This window comes from Episyrphus balteatus, chromosome 2 (assembly GCF_945859705.1).
Source record: "Episyrphus balteatus chromosome 2, idEpiBalt1.1, whole genome shotgun sequence".
NCBI classification, from domain to species: domain Eukaryota; kingdom Metazoa; phylum Arthropoda; class Insecta; order Diptera; family Syrphidae; genus Episyrphus; species Episyrphus balteatus.
The window spans coordinates 84,158,879-84,186,764 of record NC_079135.1 but is presented as its reverse complement, the minus strand read 5'-3'; the positions used below and the strand labels follow the sequence as shown (position 1 = coordinate 84,186,764).

General features: G+C 31.7%; 1 protein-coding gene across 7 annotated transcripts; it reads left to right on the top strand.

Annotated features, from left to right (window-relative positions):
- Positions 1–1,974: 1,974 nt before the first annotated feature.
- On the top strand, positions 1,975–26,505 carry LOC129911004 (myotubularin-related protein 4-like). 7 transcript variants are annotated; one of them, XM_055988640.1, is made up of 18 exons: positions 1,975–2,439; positions 15,975–16,095; positions 16,167–16,960; positions 17,032–17,222; positions 17,296–17,491; positions 17,555–17,740; positions 17,805–17,969; positions 18,026–18,152; positions 18,217–18,322; positions 19,733–20,205; positions 20,320–20,597; positions 20,664–20,938; positions 21,918–22,080; positions 22,137–22,241; positions 22,555–22,680; positions 25,590–25,783; positions 25,915–26,038; positions 26,103–26,505. In XM_055988640.1, the coding sequence occupies exons 2-18, from the start codon at positions 15,978–15,980 to the stop codon at positions 26,355–26,357; spliced, it is 3,876 nt and encodes a 1,291-aa protein (XP_055844615.1). In that variant the 5' UTR covers positions 1,975–2,439; positions 15,975–15,977; the 3' UTR covers positions 26,358–26,505. The 7 variants fall into 7 exon arrangements, with proteins under 7 accessions (XP_055844615.1, XP_055844613.1, XP_055844614.1 ...); XM_055988638.1 differs by having other exon boundaries at positions 20,314–20,597; XM_055988639.1 differs by having other exon boundaries at positions 1,975–2,443; positions 20,314–20,597.
- Positions 26,506–27,886: the final 1,381 nt, after the last annotated feature.

Sequence of the window (27,886 nt, the reverse complement as noted above, 5' to 3'; positions counted from 1 at the left end):
CGTTCACGATCTATTGTAAAAAAATAAAATTTTACATTTTTACTAGGCCTGTTGCACCAGATCGTGAATACCCCTTATAATTTTTATCATAAAAAAATTCAAGAAAAAACATCCGAAAATAAGTTTTAAGGCTTGGCCACACCGGAGGGTACGCGGTAGCTGTACGGGTAGCGGCAACGATATTTGTATTAAAAAAATTCCACACCCGAACGTTGATGTGTCAGTTTGGAATTTTTTCCATACAAATACCCGTACCGTTACCTGTACCTCTACCGCGTACCCTCCGGTGTGGCCAAGCCTTTAAGGCTTGGCCACACCGGAGGGTATGCGGTAGAGGTACGGGTAGCGGTAACGATATTTGTATGAAAAAAATTCCACATCTGAACGTTGATGTGTCAGCTTGGAATTTGTTTCATACAAGTACCCGTACCGCTACCGTATGTACCCTTCGGTGTGGCCAAGCCTTTAAGGCTTGGCCACACCGGAGGGTATGCGGTAGCGGTAAGGGTAGAGGTAACGGTACTTGTATGGAACAAATTTCAAACTGACATATCAACGTTCAGATGTTGAATTTTTTTCATACAAATATCGTTACCTCTACCCGTACCGCTACCGCATACCCTCCGGTGTGGCCAAGCCTTTAAGGCAAAAATAAAAAATATTTTCCGTTCAAGATTTCGTTAACGAAATTTTGTATGGAAAATTTCGTTTCGCATCAGCAGAGTACTAGGCTTTAACTGATATTCAATCGACCGTACATTTTAGAAAACCAATGAAATTTTCCATCTGCGTTGAAAGAGTAGTAATTTATCTTTTTCAACTACTCATGAACTCAAAAAAAAAACACGTCTAAAAAGACATCCAATTTTCTTTCTATACGACAACCTTTATGTCGAATTCCTTTCAATTGAAAAATCGAATTTTCGGCGATCTCGAAGCGAATTTTTTCTGAAAATCATGTTCCATAGAAAAAAAATTCGCCTCAAGGCTTGGCCACACCAGAGGGTACGCGGTAGAGGTACAGGTAACGGTACGGGTATTTGTATGGAAAAAATTCCAAACTGACACATCAACGTTCGGGCGTGGAATTTTTTTCATACAAATATCGTTGCCGCTACCCGTACCGCTACCGCGTACCCTCCGGTGTGGCCAAGCCTTCAAACGAAGCAGAATTCGAATTTTTTTTAATCCCTCTTTTTTGAGAGATTTACACGGATTTGCACACACACTTGGAACATTTGACATTTCTCAAACGTCAAGCTGAAAGTTTTCTTCGTGTTGTTTGTTTATTTGAGAACACCAACTTCAAATAAAGAGTAAATTTTAATTAAATATCGTATTTTTTATTGCGGAAAAATATGAAATAAATAAAAAAAACAATGTGCGATCAAAATATATTTTTTCCTGGCATAGTTCTTGTGAAAAAGTCAAATTACTGTGACTTTTCTTCTCGTAATTGTCGTCAGAAATTTTTTTCTCTGTAAAACCACAGCATACGGCCAAAATAATAACCTTCTTCTTCATCTTCACTCAGATCTTAATAATAACTGCAATTTCCCTTTGATTCTGATTAAAATAAATCTATATTACCGAAAAAAATAAACAAAATTATTGATCAAAGGAATCTCTGGTTTTATTTTGCAGAAATTGTTTTGGTTTCAGCTTGACGTTTGTGTAAAAATTGTTGTCAAATGACACACATACAATCGCAAAAAGAATTCGGTCTGTTTTTATGTTCCTTTTTAACACCAAAAATTCGATTTTTTTGAGGCGATTCAAAAAATTGAAAGGAATTCGACATTAATTTCTTTCTCCGTGTAAATCTCTCCCAAATTACTTACAAATGTCAACCCAACAATTTTTCCAGTTGGAAAAAAAAACTTCCAATCTACATATTTTTCCAATTCGATTTCTCAATGTTGTCACACTTGATATTATAATTTTCCACTCACTCAAGTAAAAAAAAAATTTATTTGTGACTGTGCGTGCATCTCGGACTTAACTTTTTCATTGTGTATATTATTCATTTTTCTTGATTCAAAAAAATAAATATTGAAGAAAAAAAACTTAATCAAGAAAAAGAATATTATCAACGTGTAACAGCATAAACAATTTAAAAGTATTTGTCTAGTGTATTATGTGATTATTTTGTTCAATGTACAAATTAAAAAGTGTCAAACTAAGAAAAACTCGTCCTGAAATTCCATCTTCTTCGTTTTCGTTGTGAAAAAATTGCAGTTTTTTTTTCTAATTCGTTTTTCGTTCGATCGTTTTTGTTCATAGTTCTCTCGTTCCAATACGTTTTTTTTTTTTTTTGATTTGGTTTTTCTTCTCAAGACGACGTGTCAAGTGGTGGTGTTGGTTTGTTGGGGTTTCGGTGTGTGGAGGTGGCGAGTGGTGTGTGAACAACTGTGAATCCAATATCAAAACAATAGAGGGGTGAGTGAGTGTTTTTTCTTTTTTTCTTGTTGTTTCTAAGATTTTCCACACAAATTTTTCAAAAAATATATAAAATTTGATTTTATTATAATTTTTTAAGCGTAAATAACAATAAAGTGTTTTTCTTAAAATTTGGGGTATTCAAGTGTTTTTCCAAACAACAAACCCAAAAAAAAAACGCAAAATGTCGAAGGAATATTGAAGAACTGTTTTTAAAAACAAGAAAAACTTGAATTTTCTTTTGAATTGAATTTGTTCAAAAATGAAAACGCATTGTCACTGTCCTTGTTTTTTTTTTTTGTATTTTCTTTTTTTCTTTTCATCTTTCGAGTTCTTTATAATAAAAATTTTCAAAGATTTTTTTTTTATTTTGTTTTTTTTTTTTTTTGTATATCTTGTTCTCTTCCATTTGCAATTTGCTTTGTTATACATGAATAATATCGTTAGTTGCGCTTGTGAAAATTGCAGCTGTATGCGTTGCCATCATCAAAAAAACAAAAAAAAAAAAAAGACGACGAACCACCTTTGCCTTCGTCGCTTTTCTTTTCAGCAAGTCGCAAGACTTTAAACTTCTTGGGATTGAATTTTCCTATTCGAATTGAAATTTGTTTTTTTTTTTTTGTTGAGTGCGAGTCCCTTTTCCTAAAGTCATAAAATCCATCTAAAAATATTTAAAGGAAAGACAGTCCCTATAATTACGTCGACAATGATAATTATGATGGACTTGTGACGGTGGGGTGAGGAGGAGGGCAAACAAAACCGAAAAAGAAAAACACAAGAATATATCAAAAATATTTCCAAAGGTCGTCTTGTCTTGTCTTGTCTACAATATATCTACCGCACCGCCACACAAAGTGCCATAAAAATAATAATAATGTTGTTGCTGCTACAGCTACTGACTGACTTGACTGCTTCTGCTATGAAAACGATGAAGCTATATATCATGGCTGTGATATGAACGATATGGTCGCCTTCGCTTTGCACACACAACGGCAGCAGTGTGTCTCGATAAAAACAATAACAGGGTGATACAAAATCAGCCGGCAATTTAAATTTTTATATATAGCTTAGCTTGGATAGACACAATCATACTAAGTAGTTTAGATAGTTTAGATAGTTTAGAACAAACAAAAAATAAGTTTGACCAAAAAATGTAAACAAAAAAGAGTAGATTCCTATTGTTTATATTTTTTGTTTGTCTTTTGTTCTTGGTTATAATTATCATGAAAGAGAAAAATGTTACCGGTAAAACCCTTTTTGATTGATAAATAATTGCGCACATGGTTTTGTTTTTATTTTTATTTTTTTTTTCTTCCAAATACCTACTTGTTCGACTTATTTGTGTAGGTATTCTCATTCAATATTGATATAAGTTTGAATTGAGAACATGGTTCTAGTACATACATCTATCTACATGCCCCACTAACTCCTACCCGAATAGAGGTACAACTACAATCCCAAACTACATAAAACTGCGCACATCCTTGTTTCGTTTTTTTTTTATTTTTTAAACTTTTTACGAATGCAAAAGTAACAAACAAAAATTGAAATTGCATCATCACTAGAGTTGCCAGAGTTTTTTTTTTAAGAAAGGGTTACTTTCAAATGTTTTTTCTAATTGAACAGCTTACATACAGCTATGGAGAAAAAAAATAGTACACTTTTGATTTTTCTAACAAAAATTGAATTTATTTTTATTTCAGGACATGAACTAGCTTATCGTCGGCTTAGAGTGTAAACCTGCCAACTCCACTTTTCGGCAAAACTGAGTTAGGTATGCAGTTTGAAAGGTCTAAGGAAGGCGCATCGACTGACATCATAATTTTTGTTCAACTCTACTTATAAGTCAGCCAAATTGCGTGATGAGTAAAACAGCTAACTCCATTATTTCCAAAGAATTCCTGATAACTCCATCAAAACTTCTTAAATAAGAAATAAGAGTATCTATTCTCATAATATGTAAGAACAACTGCATTCTTGATTACATGGTTGGCATTCAAATCACCTGAAGTTAACATGAGGCTGAGAGAGATGATGAAAAAAACCTAATGCAAAAAAGTCCGTTGGAATAAGAACTGCATTATGTACCCAGTTCGATTCTGTATTTGACACTGATACGTGTTAAAATGAACTACACATTATTATTTTATAATCTCTTGGTGTCAATTAGCCCTATTTTGGGTTTTACATGGACAATTTTCCACCCGGAAATATTTTGTTCTTTTCTCGAAGAGAATTAACGTTTAACGAAGAAAAAAATAACAAAAATAATAAAAAATTGTAGGTATAGAACTCACGTTTTGCATTGATTTTTTTTTTAATTTTTTTTTTCCAAATTTTAATTTTGAAAATTAATTTTTTAAAAACTATTACATAAAACAGCTTTAAACAAGAAAATAGACGAGGTTTTTGGAAAACAAATAGGTACACCACTTTATAGTAGGTGTAACAGCTGATTTGTAATATTTATTTTTCCAAATTAACCCTCTGTAGGCACACCTCTTTTTTGTGAGTTTGGTTTATACTTTTTCATGGCGCTAGAACTTTTTTCGGTCTCACTATTTTATGGAGAATACTGTATTCACAATTCCAAAAAAAATTTGTATTTTCACCCTTATAAAGACACTTTTCTGTGACCATTTTTCATTTTTGTCTTGCCAAATTCGCACAACCCACCCGTGTGCTGACAGAGGGTTAAGTCAATTTTTTAGAAAATTGGCCGTCCTGTCTATAGGGAGGGCTGGGAAATACCAACCCCCCCCCCCCCCCCCCACATTCCTCCAGAATTACCCAGAAAATAAAAAAATCTATTGGTAAACAATTCATAACATTGTTTTTATTTTTGTAGGAAAACCTGCTAAATCCAATATTTTTTGCATTACTAACAGAAGAAAACCTGCTAACTCACAAAAATACTAAAAAAACGAAACTACTACTTTTTTTGAATCTGCTTTCGTATAGAAATTAAGAACACTACTCAACACACAAAATGGCATTTTGGATTTTCCTTATAAATTGATAAAAACCAATTTGAGAAGTTTTTTCTCTCTCCTGTAAAATTTACTTTAATGGAGTTAGCAGGTTTTCACTCTAAGCCGACCGGCGTTATGAAGATTCATAAAATAAACGGCAGAGTCCTAGCGCCAGTACTGGGCCCTATTGCACCAACCACTTTGCATTTTGCAAAAAAATACTTTTCTGCAAAGTAAAAGTGCAAAGTGTTTCAACAAAAATTAAATGTTCCCCACTTTGCACTTTGCATTTGAAAATTTGCAAAGTAAATCAGCAAATAGTTTCAACTTGTTTTCGTTTTTAGAAAAAGTTGAAATCTTCTTTTTTTTTTACTCAAACAACGATATCTTTTGAATTTTTTTTTAAACTTTGTTTTTGTCATTTGTTATTTTTTTGGTTAACTGTATAATAGAATTTGTATATACCTATTTTCAATATATCTAATATCATTACTTTAAATTGCAATCATTCTTTGAATGACGCATAATTTTGAATAAGGTGGTTGGCAATTCTAGAGGTCACGATTCGTAACTATTTCCAACTCACTTCCATGATATGAGCTAAGTGTGTTTAAATGTGAAATTTTATGATGGGAGAAAATTTATTTTGAATAAAAACATGATTTTCGGTTATAATAATGAAATTGGCATTATCCTAAATAAAATTGGTCGTTTGACAATTAAACATATTTAACAACAAACCGTTCCTAATGTCGAATTCCTTTCAATTTTTAGAATCGCTTTTTTGTGTTAAAAAGGAACATGAAAATAGACCGAATTATTTTTGCGATTGTGTGTGAGTCATTTGACAACAATTTTTAAACGAACGTCAAGCTGAAACCAGAGATTCCTTTGATCAATAATTTTGTTTATTTTCTTCGGTAATAGGTATAAATTTCATTACACCAGAAATGGCCATCCGCAAATAAAATTTTATCTTTGCATATTATTGCAAAGCTTTGCAGAATTTGAAATGGAAAGTGCAAAGTTTTTTTGTTTGGTGCAACAAAATCAAAGAATTCTTTGCAAATTGGCAAAACTTTGGGCTTTGCAAATATGTGGTTGGTGCAACAAAATTTGCAAAGAAGGAATTTTTGTTTTTCTTTTCAAAAAAATAATTTCCTTTTTGTAAATCGGAGTTTGGTGCAACAGAATTTGCAAAGTTACTATTCACATATAATAGGTACTAAAGGCGATTTGCAAGACATTCCCATCTGGCAACGAGGTTCACAACCAAACAAAATCATCTTGGGCTGAGATAATTTGGAAGCTCATAACGCAAATTAAAATATCTGTTGGAATTTCCGTACCATAAACTTCGGAATTGAAATATTCTCCCGAAGATTTACAATAGGTCCTAATTAAGCAATAAAAGCATACATAATAATAAAAAATCACGAAAGCGTTTTCTAACAACTTTTCTTTTTGTTAACTGAACATGCATCTACAGAAAAGATTTTTTATTCTTTAAATTATTATGGTTTATGGTGGTCCTTTTGCCTTATTGGCGGGCTTTCGTGGGTACATTCAGATTATTGAATGACAGAGTTTATTGATTTGTATTCTTATCGTTATCCTTTGTCGGTTTTTTATTCTTGACTGTTCTTCATAAAATATATTGAATTTTTGTTGCTGGCCGGCTTTTTTGATCTTCATAACATTTTCTTTCAATTTTCTCAGTATTAATTTTAATTATTTGCTTCTTGTTTTCTATTTTTGATTCATTTTTTCAAATGAAAAAAAAAAAAAAAATTCAAAATTCACTTAATTTTTTAAAATGATATTTTGACCAGTTTTATACGTAACAGTTCTTAAAACCTCGTTGTGAAGAAATGATCAGGTACTAACTTGTCTTTAGGACGGAGTACCAGTGCTAGGACCGGGTCTATCTATACCGGGTACTAGGCTGGCTTAGTACTGATGTGAAGAAATTGGCCGTAATACAACTGGAGACAGAAGAAGAAGAGGTTAAGTGACATTTTTGAAATTTTAATTTTTTCCAGTGGAGAAAAGTAAATTTTGGTGCTATCGGCATTCATCTAGCGTCATTAGTTTAGAAGTTATCTTTAGATGTTTTTTCTAAATCTCTCTCATTTCCATACAAAAAGTTGTAAACCAAAAACTTTAAACGACGATTACTCAAAACTACGAATTTGGTCCCTTCTTCTTATGGTATCTTCAATTAGAAATTATTTCATTTCAATTAAATTTTCAGAAATTATGATTCCTAGAGATAACCTTTTTACTTGCAATATTTTTCTAGTGGACAACAAATTAGCACACATTCCTAAAATGGTAAAAATATAATTTCTAAGCAAAATTTCTTACAATTTTCAATAAATTCAGAATAAAGTACATGAGTAAGTACTATGTAAGTTGACCACGATTTTTCAAAAGCTGCTTGTTACAGCTTTATTAAGCTTTCAACTAACGTTTGACATCTACTTGTGGAGTAGGGTACCACGCTTCTTTGATTCCGGCCCAAAGATCGTTTGAATTTTTGAATTCTGTTTGCCCAATCTAACCTTGACATCACTCTATAAAAATGCTCTATGGGGTTAAGAACTTGACTTTGAGCTGGCCAGGTAAAAACATCGGTTTTTTCGTCCGAAAACCAATCCATACGTGAATACCCAATTTTACTGGTGAAAATATGGTTCTATGGTATTGTTAAGTATACTAAGATAGGAAAATTTATGCAGCTAGAGAGCCATAAAAAGCAATATTATGCAAGTTCAAATAAATATATAGGGCACTTTTAAGACTTTTTTTCGATTTCGACCACGAAAGGCATAACATAAATACTTTTATAAAAAGGACATTGGTGAACAGAATATTTACAATCTTCAATGAAGATTCTTCATGCAAGCATTTCTTTAAGTCCTAGCCAACATCTCTTAGCAATTGAGTCACTCAATTTTCGGATTTAATATTTATTATTTCTTTTATAATTATTGTTGATGAGTAAGAATGTATAAACAAGGCTTTTAAACAAACAATAACCGTTCTCATATCTTAATTGCTTCATTAGCCTAGTGTCACCATTCTTATCTTTATTATGGTCCTATTTATTCAAATTAAACAATTATTGTGGTTTGAGTACTGAAATTTTTAAATATTCCTAGAGCCTTAGGTTTAAATACGAATAGTAGTAATGCTGATAACTTCAACCATAAATATTTCCTCGTCGGAAAGCAAAATTGTTCTAAGTCACAAAAATAAAATTTTACGGGGGACGATTTTTAAATTTCAAACGATATTTTTTTGCTAGCTGGCCATTCAAGTTATGTTTTTTATAAAGTTTTTTATTTTATTAGTAAATCGATGTATATACTACTTTTTAAAATTAAAAAAAAAAAAACAAAACTCAAAATTGGATATAGAACAATTCTGAATACAAGTGCGCACTTTCCTTAAATAAAAAATGGACTTAGAACAAAATATGGGTTAGAACAATCAACAATACTTGGGTCTCATTTTAAGAAGGCTACTTTACTTATGTACCTGTTTTTATTGTTCGATATCCCATGTTATTATTTTTTTTTTTTTTTGAATTTTAAGAAAAATGTAAAGTTTAACTCAAATATATGTGCAATATTTATTTTTAACAAAAGACAGAAAAGAATTTACCTATTGTATACATTATTACACCAACTCAGTTGGTTTTATGGCAATGGTTAAAGGAGAGATTCGAGAACCCCGTCGAAAAAGTTATGTATATCATACAACGTTCCAATAAGAATTATGAATAAAGGTAGGCCTAAAATTTCCTGGTACAAGCAAATGCAAAAGCGCCAGCATTCAATTAGCCTGAAAAATGGAACAATGCATAACCGGGAGACTTCCCGCTAATTTCTGTGGTCAACCCCAACGAACCGAACGAACAGTTGCGTAGGAGAGTTATGATCCAATGAAGATCATAACAGCAAAAAAAAAAAAAAATAAGAACACAAATCAAACGAAGTTGAACCAAAAAAGAAAGAACAGTGATTTTATTTTCCTTTTAATCCTATACGTTAAGCCAATTTATTTTTGCAGCTTCAAAATTGTTTGAAATTGTCATTGGAGATACTCAAAGATCAAATTGAGAATTCAATTTAAATTGTAGAATGAATAGCTCCAATTCAAATATATATGGAACATTTCTGAATGTTCTACATTGAAACTATGGAAAATTGTTCAAAACAAAAATGTCTATTTGAACAGTTTATAATAAATTTCACTTGAAAATTTTGGCGCTTAGACTAAAGTGGCTACTATACTGGCTACCAATTATCTGCTAAGTGATTTTTTTTTTAGACAAAAACGCTTTTCAAATACGGAAAGAACACTCTTAAAATAAGTAAATCTGCATCATTATCTCATTTTCGGTAAAAAGTGTATTTAGAACAATTTTGCTTTCCGAATGGTTCATCCTGTGTTATAATTAAGAAAAACTTATCACAACAAAAACATTACTGTTAAAAAAAGAGCCAAGTTCACCTATATTGAAATTATGCTGGCACAAAAAGTATTGAGATGTAAAAGTGTACCAAGTTCTAAAGTTTGGGTTCAAATTCGTATCAATAAAATTTTGATTGTTCTCTTGACAATTTTTCTTTTAATTACCGATTTTTAAAGTTATTTCAAAAATTGCCAAGTAAACAATCAAAATTTTATTGATACGAATTTGAACCCAAACTTAAGAACTTGGTACACTTTTACATCTCAATACTTTTTGTGCCAGCATAATTTCAACATAGGTGAACTTGGCTCTTTTTTTAACAGTAATGTTTTTGTTGTGATTTCACTTCTTTTTGCAAGGTATGGCTGTAGAATTGAAAATCTCTATATTTGATGAAAATTCAGTGAAAATGGGCGGTTGCCACGCCCCCTGGCTGAAATTCTCAAAGTTTAAATTCTTTCCTACCAGCTCTACCATTCTACCAAATTTGAAGATTCTACGATAATCAGAAGAGCTGTATATAATATTTTATGAAAATTCAGCGGAAATGGGCGGATGCCACGCCCCTGAATTGAAAATCTCAAATTTTCGATTTTTTCATTTGTATACACCACAAGTCCTATCACCGTGTAAAATTTCAAGCTTCTACGTTAACGGGAAGTTCTCCATAATTTTGATGATCTGTCAGTGAGTGAGTGAGTGAGTGAGTCAGTCAGTTACGGTTTTTGCGATTTTTGAAGCCCTATATCTCAGAAACTACTCATCGTAAGAGACTGAAATTTTGAGAGGTGTTTGGTTTTGACCAGCTCAACAAATGTAGCGAGTTTGAAATGTTTAGCCATCTTTGGTGTGGAAGTTAGAGGGGGGTCGAAAATGGCCTGAGTTGTTTCCTGTAAATAAGGGTGTAGTGCCAAAGTTGCTAGAGAACTTGGTTGGGCACTACCGTGCCCCTTGATTTCTTCAGTAGTTATACGCTTTCATTTCATTTATGAGAGTATTCAATTAAACTTTACAAATTATTATTTTTTTCCTTATTCATCTATCTCTTCAATCTCTAGGTATAACCTTGTAATCGATGTCATTTTATACATCAATAAAAAATACTCAAAACGATACCTCCCTTGACCTTGTTACAAAAATTTGTTTTTTGAATGCCGTCGACAAACATCTTCCCTCGCCTTCGCTCAGCCGTTAAAACTTTCTCCAAAAATTGAAAACAAATCTGTTATTTCTATTGCCTATTATGTCAAAACTAATTTTTGAACATCCCTTTTTACCGGAAATTCTTTATTGATGACGTCATATATAAAAAAAAAAACCCAAGGTCAAACCATTATTAAAGATGCCAACAAAGTGTACCAACTCTATGTGCCGTTATTTTTGGGTCAGGTTTGTTTTTTTCCAGACAATTCTACAATTCTTAGTTTCTTGGCTATTCACAAGTATGAAATTACTTACTACTCTTCTGTGACGAATAGCTGATTAATAGCACAATTTTTGAAAACTAGAATACTATTTGACTAAATACTAAAATATCAACAAAGTTGTCAGTGTGAGCAGCTGATTCAAGGTGATTGATGCTAATCACACAAAATCAATGACAGATTTTATTTCACCAACACATTTATGATTCTGATTGAATTTAATGTCTATCATTATCCAAAAACAATTTCGTCCAAAAAATGTTAAACTATTAGACTCCACGTTCTACCCCGGTGTTTTGGTAAGTCTCTAAACTAAACAATTGATTGAAACACGAGTGATAAAAAATGTGTTTCTACTTTGTTGTTGTTGTTGGCTATCTATTCCCATTCATAAGTACACAGTTGGCCGTCTGTCTATATTCTTTGGCTGTAACAACATTCCTATGATATTTGTTGTTGTTGTTATTTTTTTTTTTTTAGTCTGCTTTAGTTTTTTTTTTTTAAACAAGTTATGTGAGAAAATTTTAGGTCACCAATGCCGACTAGCTGCGCGGTGACGACGTCGACCGACGACACGACGGTGGCGGTTGCGGAGAGGCGAATTCAATAGATTATGCAGCCTTCCGCACGTACATACTTGAGACTTTCTAAGTAGACTGTCTTAGTACTGTGGCTAAACGATGTCAAATCAAGTTATTCCAAAGAAAATTTCCATTGTCGTAAGTTTTCCCTCAAATTCCTCGGTCTGTCTGTCATGTGGAATATGGAAATCGTGAAGATTTTCTCCTTCGATCGTTTTTTGCTGCGCCTGTACTCATTTTTTCTTTTTTTTGTGGTCTATCGAGTTGTAAATAGTAATAAAATGCAGCGAGCTAGTTACTTTTTTTTACAAGTTGTATAACTACAAACATAATATTTTTGATAAGAAAATACTCGAATAGATAAGAACAAAATATTTACACTCCTTTTCATCAGAATAGGTACACAACTTTTCAAATGTTCAGTATTCCTTTTTTCCTTACAGTGTAGGAAAAATAATAATTTTTTGGTGTCAAGTCATTGTTTAAGATGTTAGCAGAATCAGCAAAAAAAATAATTCAAAACGTGTGGTTATATTTCTTGTTTCTCTATGGCAAAGCATTTCATATCGAAAAACTGAGTTATTTTTTTGTTTCATCAGAATAGGTACACATAGAGAATGATGTCAAAGTGGTCCATGAAATGAATTTGAATCAAGTTCTTCTTAAAAATGAATTTTAATTATTTTATTTTTTGTATAGTGGCGTTTTTATTCATAAAAAAATAACGAAACTGTCCAGGAATTGCATTATTAAATCTCTCTATGCAATCTATCTGAATCGCTTCCCTAAATTGTTAAATGGTGGGTTAGGAAATATTTTTGTCTTAAAATCGACTCTCACAAATTTCATCAGTACGGGCTAGCCATTTCCAAACATTTTCAACAAGGTTCAGGGTTGTTTTCTATGGTAGATACTCAAGTACTTTCTAAATTTGTACTTCCTCCCAATATTTTACAGAGCATTTTTTGTGGTAGGAGGCGTGGTCCTGTTAAAAAATTCAGAATACTGGTTCACAAATACTAGAGAATTAAGGAAAAGTTTCTTGAATATGCATTTACAAATAATTGTGACCATTCTTCACGTTTAAAATTCATTATGTGTATTATCGTAGAAGATTACTTTCTTCCATGCCTTAACACTTCTTTTTTAACAATGAAGTTGGTCTCAAAATGGTTTCTCCTTTCGCAGAATGTTAAACTGATAGTTTAACTCACTAAGGACATCAAAATTAAATGTTCGTTGATCCAAAAATAACAGAAATACCACTCAACTTTTCATGTGGTAAAGGATTTCAAAAACCTTAAACGCATACAATTCTGTTCTTGGTGTAGTAATGGTGTCTTTTCAAAATTCAGCCATTTTAGAAGATTGGGACTAATGACCATTCTATTTACTGTCCTAAAATTACAAATAACAACTGTTTTTCACTTTTATTCTTGTCGTTAATCCACCAAAACTGGTAGCACATGTAAAAATTTACTCATCTGAGAGTGTTTTTTTGCATTTTTTTTTTACAACCATTCATTTTTTTTACCCCCAGAATGTTTTTATCTGAAGTCTGGATAGAGCATATTCACAATTCGTAATTTTTTTTACCCATACCAGTATTGGTGGATCCTTCTTTGTTTGTTTAATTTCTTAAGGTGTTTTCGCCAAAATTTAGCGATTTTACACTTATTAAAGTCCAGTTATTTGTTTTAATGGTAAATTTGCCCGAAATTCACAAAAACATTATAGATAACAAGGGTGTACCTATTCTGATGAAGAAAGAAATAAGTTAATTTTTCCTCAAAAATTACTTTACCAGAAAAACAATGGGAAAGTTATGGTTCATTTTGAAATAATTTTAGCCGTTGCTTTAGCTAACATCTTAAACTACCAAAAAACAATAAAACCTTATTGGGTCACGCACCACTATTGGCGACAAACGATTAATGAAAATTTGAAAAGTTGTGTACCTATTCTGATGAAAAGGAGTGTATATTTTTTTATATTAAACTCAATGTATTTCAATTTTCTTGAATATGTTTTGAGTAAAATAAGTTACCATATGATATTTGTTTACATTTTTGTTTTATCTTTGATGTACTTTTACTTTATGGAATATACTCGTGTCATAAAATAATCTCACGTGATTTTTACGCTTAATTGAATAATTGTAAAGTGCTTGCATTTTATATTTTGTCTGGTTAAACAGATAATTGATATGAGCAATGAACTTTAACAGGGTGATTACAATTAAATACGAAATATACCACATTTCATTCACCCTGTTTAAGTTCATTGCTCATATCAATTAACATATTCACTACCAATTAAATTAGTAAACATACTATTTTGTGTATTTATAAAGGATCACAAAATTAAAGCTTATTACAATTTTTATAAGCCAACTCACAGGAATACGCAAAATTATATAGTCATCGAATGTGCCTTACAACAAGTTCATTATTTCTTGTTTTGCTTTATAAAACGTAGCCCCATTTTATTGGAACGATTTCTCATGCACAATTATGATATTCAATCGAAAAGTGAAAAATAATAAATTTTTGGCCCAAAACCGAACAAGAGGTACCTGTGTATGTCGCTCACATTTGATCTTATTGATAAATTAAAGTTGCTGAACATATTGCTGCAAGAGCCTCGACATTTAGGGGCGCTGAATTGTATCCTTTGCCCAAGACAGCAACCGTCTGTGTATCAGGCTGTTAACTTAGGATTCAGTTCCATTTCAGCGTGTCGGTCATGAAGCGAATATCATTCACCCATGTCCTTCTAGCCATTGATTGATGTTAGGGCCTTTGAGCTTAATTACCGTTATTGAGCCTACTATTGCTAGTATGTACTTGCATTTTTAAATGGCGAATATTAAACATCGCCCAAGATAGTAGATTGCTGGCTGCGGAAGTCCCTTCCTCAATCGCGTTATTGTGAAAGTCACTCGCTTGGAGGCTTGCTATTTTTTGATTATCAGATGTTGCTATACTCATTTTAAAATCGAATTAAATGTTTCGCATTATTTTTACATGAATTGGATTGGATCTTCAAGCTATTGCAAACAAGTTCTTCAAAAATCTTATTTTCTGCAACATCTTTCTCATTGTTTGTGGATGGAACCTTCAGTGCGCTGTAAATAAAATATTGGAATAACCACTTACTATTGACAAGGTTTAACATCGTCGGAAATATCGATGGTTATACGCAAAAAGATTCAATCTGTAATGTTCTTTTTAAGCAACTCGATCGTTATAAAAAATATTATTTTCCCATTGCGATACTTTCCATATCCATAATAAACAATAGTAAAAATATTTTCAAAAAAATTATATTGAACTGACGTCACGGGTGGGAAACTTGTACAATGAATTGACTATTTCCTTTTCAAATTCTGCCATTAATTAGAAAAAAAAAAAAACTGACATATACTATGAGTAGAATTTGTTTACTATTCAAAGAAAATCTTTCTATTCACGTGAATCGAATAGCAGAATACGGGTGGTAGATTCAATAAATAATTTTTTTTATTAAAAGACGCTAAAAATTGCAGTCTGATTCATTCAAATAACTTTTCACTATCATGAAACCCTAAGCACCTGCATGATTTTGACTTAAAAGTTAAAATAACAATAGTCTTATCTTAATCTTTAAAGGTTTTCAGTTTAATAATAAAGCCTATAGATTGAAAATATTAAGTGTTAAACGAGGTTGGCTTTAATAATTTTTTTTATCTCAGATTTAATTTTTCTGCTGTGAGTTTTCCATCTAAGATTACATAGTTGCATAGAAAATATGGTCTAATAACTATATTTGGCAATCCTTTTTTCCTACAAAAATCTCAAACTGTCTTTTTAGAAAATGAAAAAAAACTTAAATGTTCAATTTAATTTATATCTTGTTGGCTGAACTTCTTTTATTTACTGTCTCTATACAAGTTTCATTTCAAATGTAAAGTTATTTAGTTAATGCACCGGATACTTTAATTGTGTGTTTTATTTTATTAGACCATTAAGACTCATTCACCTTGCACGTATCGAAAAAGTTCTTTAAAATTTATGTTATTTATTTCTCTTTTCAGCTAATGGATGGATCCGATGGATCACCTCCTCAATCACTGTGCATGATTCGAGCAGCCGAACTTTTTCCCAAACCACCAATGGAGAAGGAAGATGTACAACTGACAGTTCCCTTTACAGAACGTAAATGACCATTTTCCTTAAAAAGTAAACTATGACTATTTTAAATTTATCGATTTATTTTATTTTTTTAGTTGCTGGTGAATCGGTTAAATATCTCGGACGAACAGATGATGGGGTCTTGGCTTTGTCCAACTATCGAATATTTTTGCTAAAAAATTCAATCAATTCAGAAACATCTGTACCATTGGGACTAATTGAATCTGCACAACCACGTGACTTATTTCACTTGGTTATCAGTTGCAAAGATGCAAGCACAGTTAAATGTTCCTTTGAGACTGCCGAACAATGTTCGGAATGGCAGAGACGTATCACGTTGTCTGTTGGGGTACCTGAAAGTCTGGAGTCATTGTTTGCGTTTCCATTTTGTACATGGACCTGGGATGGCATGTCCTCGGGTGAGAATTCGGATTTTTCCGAAAGATTACAACGTTCAGGACGATATGAGGAGGACTTTAGACGTGAGGTCGAACGGTTGCAGTTCGACTTAAATGGTTCATGGCGAATCAGTCATGCCAATGAGGACTTCAAGTTATGTCCTTCATATCCGCAGAAAATATTAGTTCCTTGTTGTATATCTGATGAGACATTGCACAATGTGGCAAATTTCCGTGGATCACGACGTTTGCCAGCTGTTGTTTGGAGACATAAAAAATCTGGAGCTGTCATTGCACGATGTAGTCAGCCAGAAGTGGGTTGGCTTGGTTGGCGTAATTCAAAGGATGAGCAATTGCTAAAGGCATTGGCAGAAGCGTGTGCTTTTGACAGAGGCGAACAAGGACGTCGCCAGAATTTGTGTCCCTCTGGAGACAGTACTCCGTCTAGTCCAGATGGAAGCCACGAAGAAATTACCCTAGACGAAGTCAGGGTAATACAATCCATTGATTGATTGATTGAAACATGAATGCTGATGTATTTTTTTTTGTCTTTTGGTTTTAGAAAATTCTTATAGTTGATGCAAGAAGTTATACGTCTGCGGTAACCAATCGAGCGAGAGGAGGTGGTTGCGAATGCATCGAGTACTACCCATGTGCTGAAATAGAGTTCATGAACTTGAGTAACATACATGTGATTAGAAAAAGTTTTCAGGCATTGCGACTATTGTGTGCGTCAACACCAGACGTGCCAAAGTAAGTTGAAATGTATCCGGAGCTCTGCTGAGATTACCTTGTCTAAACATGCGTTGTGTTTTATGTGTTTCAGTTGGCTTAGTTTGTTGGAGAAAACTATGTGGTTGCAACATCTTTCCGGTCTATTGGCTGCTTCAGTTACAATCTGTCATGCGATCGAAAAAAAAGGTCGCCCAGTTTTGGTTCACTGTTCAGATGGTTGGGATAGGACGCCACAGTTGGTAGCTACCGCACAATTGTGTCTTGATCCATTTTACAGAACTGTTGAGGTATTGTAACGATTGCTTTAATTATTGCCATGTCTAATTGAATTATTTATTTCTTACATGAAGGGATTCCGAATACTTGTTGAACGAGAATGGCTTAGTTTTGGACATAAGTTTGCCGATCGTTGCGGACATGGACCTGGATCGGATGAATTAAATGAACGATGTCCGGTGTTTTTGCAGTGGTTGGATTTGGTTCATCAAATCCATAAACAGTTTCCTTGCTGTTTTGAATTTAGCATGGGCTATTTGGTATTAATTACATATTACATTTTATCCACTTGCGATTTTATAATGTTTATTTATTATCTTTAAGATTAAACTCGCCCAGCACTCACTGTCTTGCCTTTTTGGTACATTCTTTTGCAACACACTTAAGGAAAGGATTGAAAATTCGGTATTTGAAAGAACTTTTTCTGTATGGCCGTTTTTATCGGGACCGATGTACAGAAATCCTTTGTATGTTGCAAATAAAGAAAAGGTATCATTGGATTTTATTTTTTGTGTATTTTTGCAATAATTTTTTATTTTCTTAAGGTTTTATGGCCTGCACACAATGTAAGAGACTTATCATTATGGACTGAAGTGTATTTAGCAAGTTTAGGTAATCAAAATGGAGTAGATTTTCCGCCGTGCAACTCGGATACAGTACAAGGCTTGGCAAGTGTGTACAAAATATTCTTTATATACCATTTAATTTTTCTAATCAATTAATATTTATTTTTAAGGTCCAATGGCAAAAACAAGATCCTATGGTGATCTTATTACAGCTGGGATAAATCAAAATGGGATTTCAAGGAGATCAAGCGATCCAAACATGACTGTTGAACCTAGGTAATAACTTTTTGTTACAGTTTATCAAACTATGCTTTTAAGGTTGTAAGGTTTATGAAACTTTTTTATCCAGTCAACTTGTAGAATTTGGCTTTTACAATTAATTTAATGGTAGGTACTAGTTAGGGATCGGATCGAAAAATATGCCCTTAAAGTATGCGCTTAAAGTATGCAGATTTGTATGCATAGTTTGTTACCTTGCTTCTAAAGTGTTCCTAGACATGGAATTCCGAACCCTAGTAAAAATCATACCAAAATGATCTCATTTCAGAATTCAGGTACATTTTACCAATGTAAAATTCTTATGTTAAAATAATCAAGTTAGAGAGAAATCTCATAAACGTTTTGACATTACCTTTGCATTTTGCGAAATGCTAGGTATTACTCCTACATGCAAGAAATTCTGCGAACATTTCTTTTGATTTCTCAAGTTTTTCTTGCTCAATAAAATTAATTAAACGAAAGACTTCTTATACTCATACAATATTATTATTTATTAATAAATAACGTTTTCGGGAATTACAATTCCCATCGTCAGATTATTTGCAAAATCTAAAATTATTTAAATAAATTTTTGTCGTTAAATTCTAAACATAATTTTTTTAAAAAAATTTTCCAAAATAATTTAAAAAAGTAATAAACTAAAAATATCTTAAAGTAAAAGTGAATAAAGGCATCTAGAATTTTTTCTCAAATATTTGTTTGGTCGAAAGTGGTACTAAAAATTTGTGTAATAAAGATCGGTCGAATGTTTTATTTTTGTTCATATTTCTTGCTCATTTTTATTTTTCAAATTGACCAAACACATTAGTCTCAATGCTTAATCGAACGACAAGATCAAATACATACGACCTAGTCTTGTATTTTGGCAAGACTAATGTGCAAGACGCCTATTCGATTCAAAATCTTTCCGTATACCGTTTCGCCCACAAAAAATCCAGGCGAAATTTAATCAATTTAATTGTATCGAGTGGCAAATTCATTCGATATATCTCTAATGAACCAAGTCTATATTTGTTTCAAAGCTTAAAGCCTACCACAGGCTTAGCGAGTCATTGATCTGCTCAAGTTTTTTTATTGAGTTTTAATGCAATATGATATATAATAACCTAGAGTCAAAGTTCCAGTTCTGTGTTGATGAAAGAAAAAATCGATTTGTCACCTTTTGCTCGAAATGCAGTGAGTAATCTATGACCACAAATTGTGTGATGCTATTTGACTGATTGTAAGTGCAGTCAATATAGCTTTAATTTCAACGACAATTTCTCTTTTTTCTAGAGAAGCTTAATATTAAACCCAGAACTGAGTTTTAAAGATTATCATCAAATAAAACTTTTCTTCAACTAAACAAGTTACAAATTTTGATCCCCTCTAAAAATTACTCAAAAAAAATATTTTCACCAATTGCAGTTTGATGATAGTTAACAATTCACAAACAAACTCAATCAGCGACGTCCTATCCGACCGCGAAGACTCACCGGATATTATTGCAACTCTGATTCACGACACAACTAAAAGGCTGCAACATCTAACAAATGAACTTAATCAAAACGATGACGATAGTTTTAAGATTACACCGGTAGAAACCGCTCGACGGAAAACCGAAACTTCTGACCTTTGCACTGAAAAACAACAAATACTTATAAATGAGCACAAAATGTTTGATGACATCACGAAAGAATACAATCTGACATTGAATGGTTTAAGTGGCGACAGTACCACTTCCGCTAACGGCACTAATGGAATTGAAATTGCTAATGAAAATGGAACTAATGGAACAAAGGAGACACATGAGGATGATAGGGAGATTAATGATACTGTTGATGGTTTGAAGAGTACTCTTGACATGAATCCAGATCTAATGCAAAGTGTTGATTTGGGAGGTGAGTTTAAGCGTTTTTGTTTTCAGATTTTATATTTCATGAAATTATTAGCATTTTTAAACTAAATTTCATTTTATCAAGTCAACATTATTAACTATAAGATTTCAGTTTCAGACAACAGCAACTATAATCTTCTAACGCCATCTGACAACACAACAGATTTAAATGACATTCAAAACGCTTGGCATGGTTCTGTAAACACCAGCACCGATACTCTTGTGCCAATGTCTGAAATGCAACATTCACCAAACAATGGTTTAATGCAATGTGATGATAAAAATGCAACAAATGACAAAGATTCAACGACAGAAATAAGTCCATTTAGTAACACAAACGGAGACACAGAAAACAACAGTGCAGAGCTTGTCAATCGAACTGTTCAAAGAGAAGAGGTGAAAGATGAAAAAAAATATAAATATAATATTTTTTAACATTTTTCTTCTTTTTTTTTTATATAGAAAAAACCAGTCGCAAATGCAGCAATTTTGCCAAAAGTTCATAGCAAGCCAAATTTGTCTATGTTAAGTAGTAGTAGTTTAAATAGCAATTCAGTGAACCCAATGGAAGAAAGTATTCTCATATTGCCAGAACATCCGAAACTCGAGATATCTATCAGTGGAAAATGCGAAACCGTTGTTAATAACACATCATCAACATCACATAGGCGACGAAGAACACTCTCCTCCAACTCAAGGAAAGAGTTCGCAGTCAATGGCAAAAACACAAATGGAAGGTAAGATTTGTTTTTGTTAGAATTCATTTTTATAAGTGCCTGAGTGAAAATATTTTTATTTGAAAACTTATACTTGTTAGAAAAACGAGCAGTTTTTAAGTTTATTAAGCCCTGTCTTCAGTATCATACCTTAAGACCCATTTCACACATACCCGGCAACCGGCTATCCGGCCCGGATACCCGGTTGCTAGATTATACGTTCTTATGGGCGTTATCAGTAAAACTTTCAACCAGCAAGTAAAGCTATGATTAGGTGGGCAATGCAATCGGTCAACTCCTCTCACGTAAGAATGATGTAAACATTTTTCCCAATGGTTTTAAGTCTAGTGATCATCTAGAAAAAATGGTGTCAACGCGTTGACCGGTACGAAAAAACTCTTGCCGACACACAGTTATGGGTTTTCACAATGTCGGTGCGTTGGCAGATTTAAAATAATGTTTTTGGTGACGTCAGAGAATTAATGCGTTTGTCGATTTCTTTGGCTGTCTACTTAAAGCTTAACAACTTTCAACCTGAAAAGTCGGAAAATTCAGTGAGTCCAAGAGCGAGAAACTGTTAAAACCTATCTTTATTGGTCTAAAATCTAAATATGATCATAATGAAGTGCTCACTACAAAAATACGTTGAATTTAACTAGAAAATTCTTCTTTTTTCACTTTTAGTAAGAACACTCTTTCCACTCTCTAGTTTGCCCAAAAATCTACAACTAACGAAAATTTCTTCATTTGAGGTTCTAGTTACGTAATGAACAAGTGCAGGTTAGAAAAGGAGTTGGTTGGAAGAACCTTTGAACGCATATGACCTCTCGAATGCAGAAGTTTTTTTTTTAATTTTCTCACCCCCTCCAAAGTCTAGACGTTCTTTCAATGCCAGATTGATTGTTACTGACAAACCACTATTTTGTTTAACATTTCATAATTTTTTTTATAATGTAAACTCCTACTTTACTGATTTTAATATCGCTTATTTTTATTACAGCTCTACCGTTTCAAGGTTTTCAACTCCTGGTGTACGTTCACTTCCTCTTACTCCACCTGGTATGCCAGAACGACCACAAATTGCAATTTCCTGCCCAGATGGTTTAGCCCATGCGCTAAGCGAACAAAATATAAGACTTCAGCAAATCGTTCACGAACATAAAGTAATTTTAAACCACTGCTTCCTAATGAATTTTATTAATATAAAAAAATATTAAAGGTTCGTGAAGATGCACTCCTACGAGAACTACACGGAATGCGAATGGCTCTCTTAAAGAAAATCTGCCCTAGCTGCAACAGTGCTCCAGTTGTCAATGACGAACAGGTATGTGTATAGAAAATAATATAGAAATATTAATAAAACTAAATATATATATCTGGTGTAGTATGGAAATATTGTCCTAAATATCACATTATATGATAGGAAAGCATTTCCATTGTAAACATAAGGTTAACTTGTCTACATCTTACAAGAATGCAAATTTTCCCAACTACATCCCTTGTTCCTTTAATTTATGTTATTTGTTTTATTTTTATATATTTAATACGCACTTTCACATTCATTTAACTTTCTTTATGTTTATTTATTATTTTTTTGTTTCTTTATATACTGATTTCTTTTTGAAAACAAAAACAAGGTAGATGTGATCATGAATCAAGAGAATAATTTATTAAGCCTTTGCTACTGTTATTCGTCTAGAAATCAAAGAAGATGTGATTGTGATGATGGTGCTATGTATTGTGGAAGTAGATCCATATCGCCGGTTAGTTTTTTTTTTTTGTTTGTTTTTATTTATTATTTGGTTTTAATTGTATAAAAAAAGCAAAATTGTTTCCTTTTTTTTTTCTTTCCATCTAATTCATTTTATATACACTTTTGTTTGTATATAAAGCCCTTTTTTTCTTATTTCTTGTAATCATTGTCCTTGTTTCATCACATTATCATTGTTATGTGTATTGTATAAATTAACAGCAATCACTTAAAAAAAATTGATATCATTTCATTTCATGTTCATTTTGTATGAATACCATTTGTCAATTATATGAATATTCAATGCTTCTAAACAATTTATTATTTAGCTGAATTGTCCTTCGTTTATCATCTACCAGATCACTTGTTACAAAAAAATTATGTGATTTTAGTTTTTGTTTAAAAATAATTGAACCGCGAACCTCTCTGAGCTACTCTATTATTTATTCTATAAAAACTAACATCTTTAATAATTATAATAAACAACTTTAAGCATTTGCTTAGACGAAAATTTAGAATTTAAGTTATTCGTTAAACCTTATGAGATTAAGTTTCTCATAAGGTTTAGTGAATAAATTTAATTCTTAATTTTCGCAAATGATTTGTTCTTAATTATATGAATTAAAAAATAAATAAAATAAATTCTTATGATATTGAAAAACTTGTAAATGAAAATATTTAGAGCCAACTTGAAGATTAGATAGCTGTGTGGAAACTCCACTGTTTTAATTTGCGAAATTATTTTATTTGGGCTCTAGTGAAAACGGGCTATTACAATAATCAGAATACACCATTCGTAAAATATTAGCTAAGAAACTGGCAGCATCAAGGTGCTTTATTGGTTTTCAAACAATATTTCTACCATCATCTTCAATTTTAAAACTAAGTCAATGTCTTCTTAATCGGTTTCTACATTGTTCCAAGCTTTATTGTTCCAAGCTGAAGAGAAAAAAAGTCATTCTTGAAACTGAAACAATGAAATCATGAAAGCAAGAACACATTAATGCGAATTTATATAAGATAGTAAATTATGACCATTCGTTAAATAGGGCAACGCAGGTGATATATATTGTGATAAAAAAAATTGAAAATTAATTTATTATTTTTTTGAAAATATACTCCTTGATACTTAATACACAATACACTCTTGTATGATTTGTCGAAAACTTTTTTTCCATTCCATGCTTCGAAAAACCCGAATTTTTTTTTAGCTATTGTAATTGTGTGAAATTCGACGCGAACAAAGTTTTTTCACCACCAAAGCTTCATGCAATATTATATAAAATTTGATTTTTCAAAAAAAAAATCTCAAAATTTTTTTTCAAAATTTTCGAAAACGTGACATTCAATTTTTTTGAAATTTTGATTTTAGTTGTTGATTAAAAATTTGTACAAAATGGCATACCAAATTTATTTTTAAATTTTGTTTCAAAAAAAAAAAAACGATTTAGGTACTTTTTTAAAAAACGATTTTGAAATTTTTTATCTAAAAATGCATCTCTATAAAAGAAATTAAACTGCATACTTTTCTGGAGCTCAATTATTCCACTTAAAGAATTGTTTTTTACATTTGAAGAATGAATTTAAAGTTTTTTTTTTTATACATTTACCAAATTTGTATATAATAGTTTTTTTTCCGATTTTAATATTAAAATTTAGGGGTCGCTACCATTCACTAAAGATTTAAGTAAAAAAAAAAAGATCAATTTCAACAAAAACTTTTTTGTTACAATACAAAGTATCTACGCTTAAGACCCGATTTTTCAATCTTTTAATAAACAGTCAGTTAACTGTCTCACGAATAAAGATATTAGGCTCATAAACAATCAGATAAAAACATTGAATTTTTCAATTAAGAAGATCACTTAGTTAGCTATTCTACAGAATAACACAAAAAAAAAATGTCGAATTCAAAAAAAAAATGTCGAATTCAAAAATATTCAAAAATATTCAAAAATTTTTATTCCGCTGTATTTTTTATCAAAATTTCTTTCAAAACAGCTAAAGATTTAATATAAAGTACTTAATTCTGATAAAAAATTTTAAAATTTTGGGAAAAAAAAAAAACAAAATTTGGTGTATTTTTCAAAACTTTGAATTGTGGCAGCGACCCCTAGAACGTGTGTAAACTGGCCCAAATTTTACCCAATTTATATTTAAGGCAGGAAGAACAAAATGAAAGGGTGTCCCATTAAAATTTCGGAAAATTATTTTTAAGAAGCACCCGAGTACCTATGTATATTACAAGTAAAATCGGTTAGGCCCAAATTAACCATTTTTTTTTTGTTTATATTGGGCTTTTAAAATGCATGCCTATTAAAAGTTTGTGTTTCGAACAAAAATATATAAATGTTCGTATTATGTTCTATTAGTAGTTGAAAGTAATTTTCGGTTTCAATTAAATCGCTAATGTTTTTAGTGTGGAGGCACTTTTATTTCCTTTGAAAGGTAGGCCTCCATTTACGCCAATACATATCGTATTGATTTGAAACAAACGTAGAACTTCTAAAAAACATAAGAGTGAATGTGACATAATTCTTTCCACGTGTCGTTGTATTTATTACGAAGTGGCATTAATTCGACAGTAATAATAAATTAATGTTGTTTGTTTCAGAAACATGATTTATGTAAACAACGTCAACAACAGGAGTTAATAATTACGCTTCCATAATAAAAAATTTCTAAATGTATAACTGTAAGGCTGGACAATAAAATTATCCTCACGCAAACAATTTTTTTTTTATAACTTGGTTTGATTTATTGCATGAAAAATTAATATCAATCACAATATTAATATTGTTAACAAACTACTTTTGCCTAAGAGTGTGAGTGAGCTTAAATATTAAACCTTTTTTCTCTTCTTTGAAGAACTATTTAACGTATCCAAAAATGTGTTTTTTGTGATTTTGTTTTTAATTTTAGTGTTCTGTGCTAGACAATGGTGAAAATTTGTCAGTATGTTCGTGGGAGGCTGTAGAAGACCGCAGTGGAGCCTCTTCGTGTGCCAGTTCTATACAGCCGATCAGTAGTGTACTTTGGGTTCCTGATCATGCGGTATCTCGTTGCACCAGCTGCCAAACAGAGTTTTGGTTGGGTCGACGGAAACATCATTGCCGGTGTGATACTTGATTTCTTAGTAATAAATATTTATAAAATATAAAATCTTTGATTATTTTTTATTTGTAAAGTTGTTTCTAAGAAATTATAAATTTAATTTAATATTTTTATGTTTTATTTTTTTTTTAAGCTCATGCGGACAGATTTTTTGTGCTGATTGTTCAGAGTTCTGGGCACCCTTACCCGATGAGAAACTTTTTAGTGATGTAAGATTGTGTGGTCCATGCTACCATTCAGTGACAACACGAATGCAGGTATGAAATGCATAAGCTATAAGGAATAATGAATTTGTTTAAATACCTTTTTTTTGTATTCTAGTTGCAGAACCGATCTTTAAGTAACTTATCGAGTAATAATCAGTACATAAATCAAAGCAGTAACAACATCAGTACATCAAATTGTCCATTAGAAGTCAATTTAAACTCATCAGCAACGTCCCCATCACCTCTAAACAATAATCTTAATATTAACGTTAATGTTACCTCAAGTGCAGCATTGGAAGCCTGCAAACATGCAGTAAATCCACCCCGTAATGATCGGGGGCTTTTAAAAGCCACAACTGCTTCCAATTAAACAAACATACAAAATAAATAAATTGCGAAACAACAAAGAAAACAAATAATATACAATATTCAAACTCAAAAAAAGAAACTCCATAAACACAAACAAAAAAGTAACAACATTAAAAAAAAAAATTCAAATGATCACTTTTCGACAAACATAATAAATATATATATATATATAAATGCATACATATATACAAAATATACATACACATGTGGTATGGTATGTAGTATATTAATATGTGTACATATATAATTATTTGAGTTCAATTTAAAAAAAACATGTTATTACTCTTCTATATGTTCCCTTCCCATCTCCTCTTTATGTTATGTTATCAAAAAAAGAAGAAAAAAAAAATATAAATCTATACCTAATTGTGTATTTATTTGTTGTTAAGTTTAAAGCGAGATCGAAAAAAAACAAGAAATTTATTTTTAAGAATTAAAAAAATAATATATTATAAGAAAAATGATTTTAAAATATATAAATATAGAGAAAAAAATTATTGCTTAAAAAGTAAACTAAAAACAAATATAAATTCAAAAAAAAAAAAAAAAACAAGCCGAACAAAAATGCATATGTACCGGAAATTAAATTCTTACTTGAAAACTAGAAGACAAAGATATATTATTATGTAAAAAAAAAGAACTTATAACTGCATACAATAAAAATATTTAAAACTTCCAAATATTGTTTGATGATTTCAGATGTAAAATGCACGTATTTGTTACACGGCTTTCGAAAAGATTTTCAAATTTTGGAGACTATTTGGAAGATTTGTAACAGTAGTTATTTTTTTTTTTTTTAATTTGATAAAATGGAGTTACACACTGCACCCGTAACCGACGATATATATTCAACACGCAATTACCGTTTAAAGGAGAAGTAATATTCAAATCCATATAGAAGTAGCAGGTGTTGGTAAGGGTAATCCTCCGTTTGATTTCAGCGTAGGTGCTGTCTATTAATAGCGGAGCCTCAGCCTACTCATGTTAAAGCTTTGTTCAATACGTCAGTGTTAATTCTCCTTTTTGACGACAACATAATGTAAGATGCTATTGCTTTACTTATTACTCGCATGGCCTGGCCACTCAGTGGTTCTGGTCATATAAGGAACACCAATGAATGGCTTGACTAATGCATAGCCTCAATAGGTGTTTCATATATACTATACGAACAAATTGTACCCAGAGATATTATAGTAATAATAATATTTTTTTTCTTATAATAATTTTAACTATATGTATGCCTGTAGAACCTAGGGTCTTTTAAATTCATGTTGCACGGCACTAGTTAGAAGGAATAGAAAGATATGAAAGAACTTTTGTTGGTACAGTGAATTGAGAATAAGATGATTATTATTATCTCATATAATCCCACGGGTGGCGTCCAAGCTGGGGGATAAATAAAAGAATGCTGCCTAAGGTAGGGCTCGAACCCACACCTTGAGGTTAGCAGTCAAGCACTACATCCACTGCACCATTGCCAGCACTATCGTGAGTTTCACGTGAACAAAATTCCACCCGAAAAAATTGAAT

Coding starts and splice junctions, on each gene's coding strand:
- LOC129911004 (XM_055988638.1), top strand. CDS start 15,978: ATGGATGGATCCGATGGATCACCTCCTCAATCACTGTGCATGATTCGA. Junction 16,961..17,031: donor TTACCCTAGACGAAGTCAGG/GTAATACAATCC, acceptor TTTTGGTTTTAG/AAAATTCTTATAGTTGATGC. Junction 17,741..17,804: donor AATTTAGCATGGGCTATTTG/GTATTAATTACA, acceptor ATTATCTTTAAG/ATTAAACTCGCCCAGCACTC.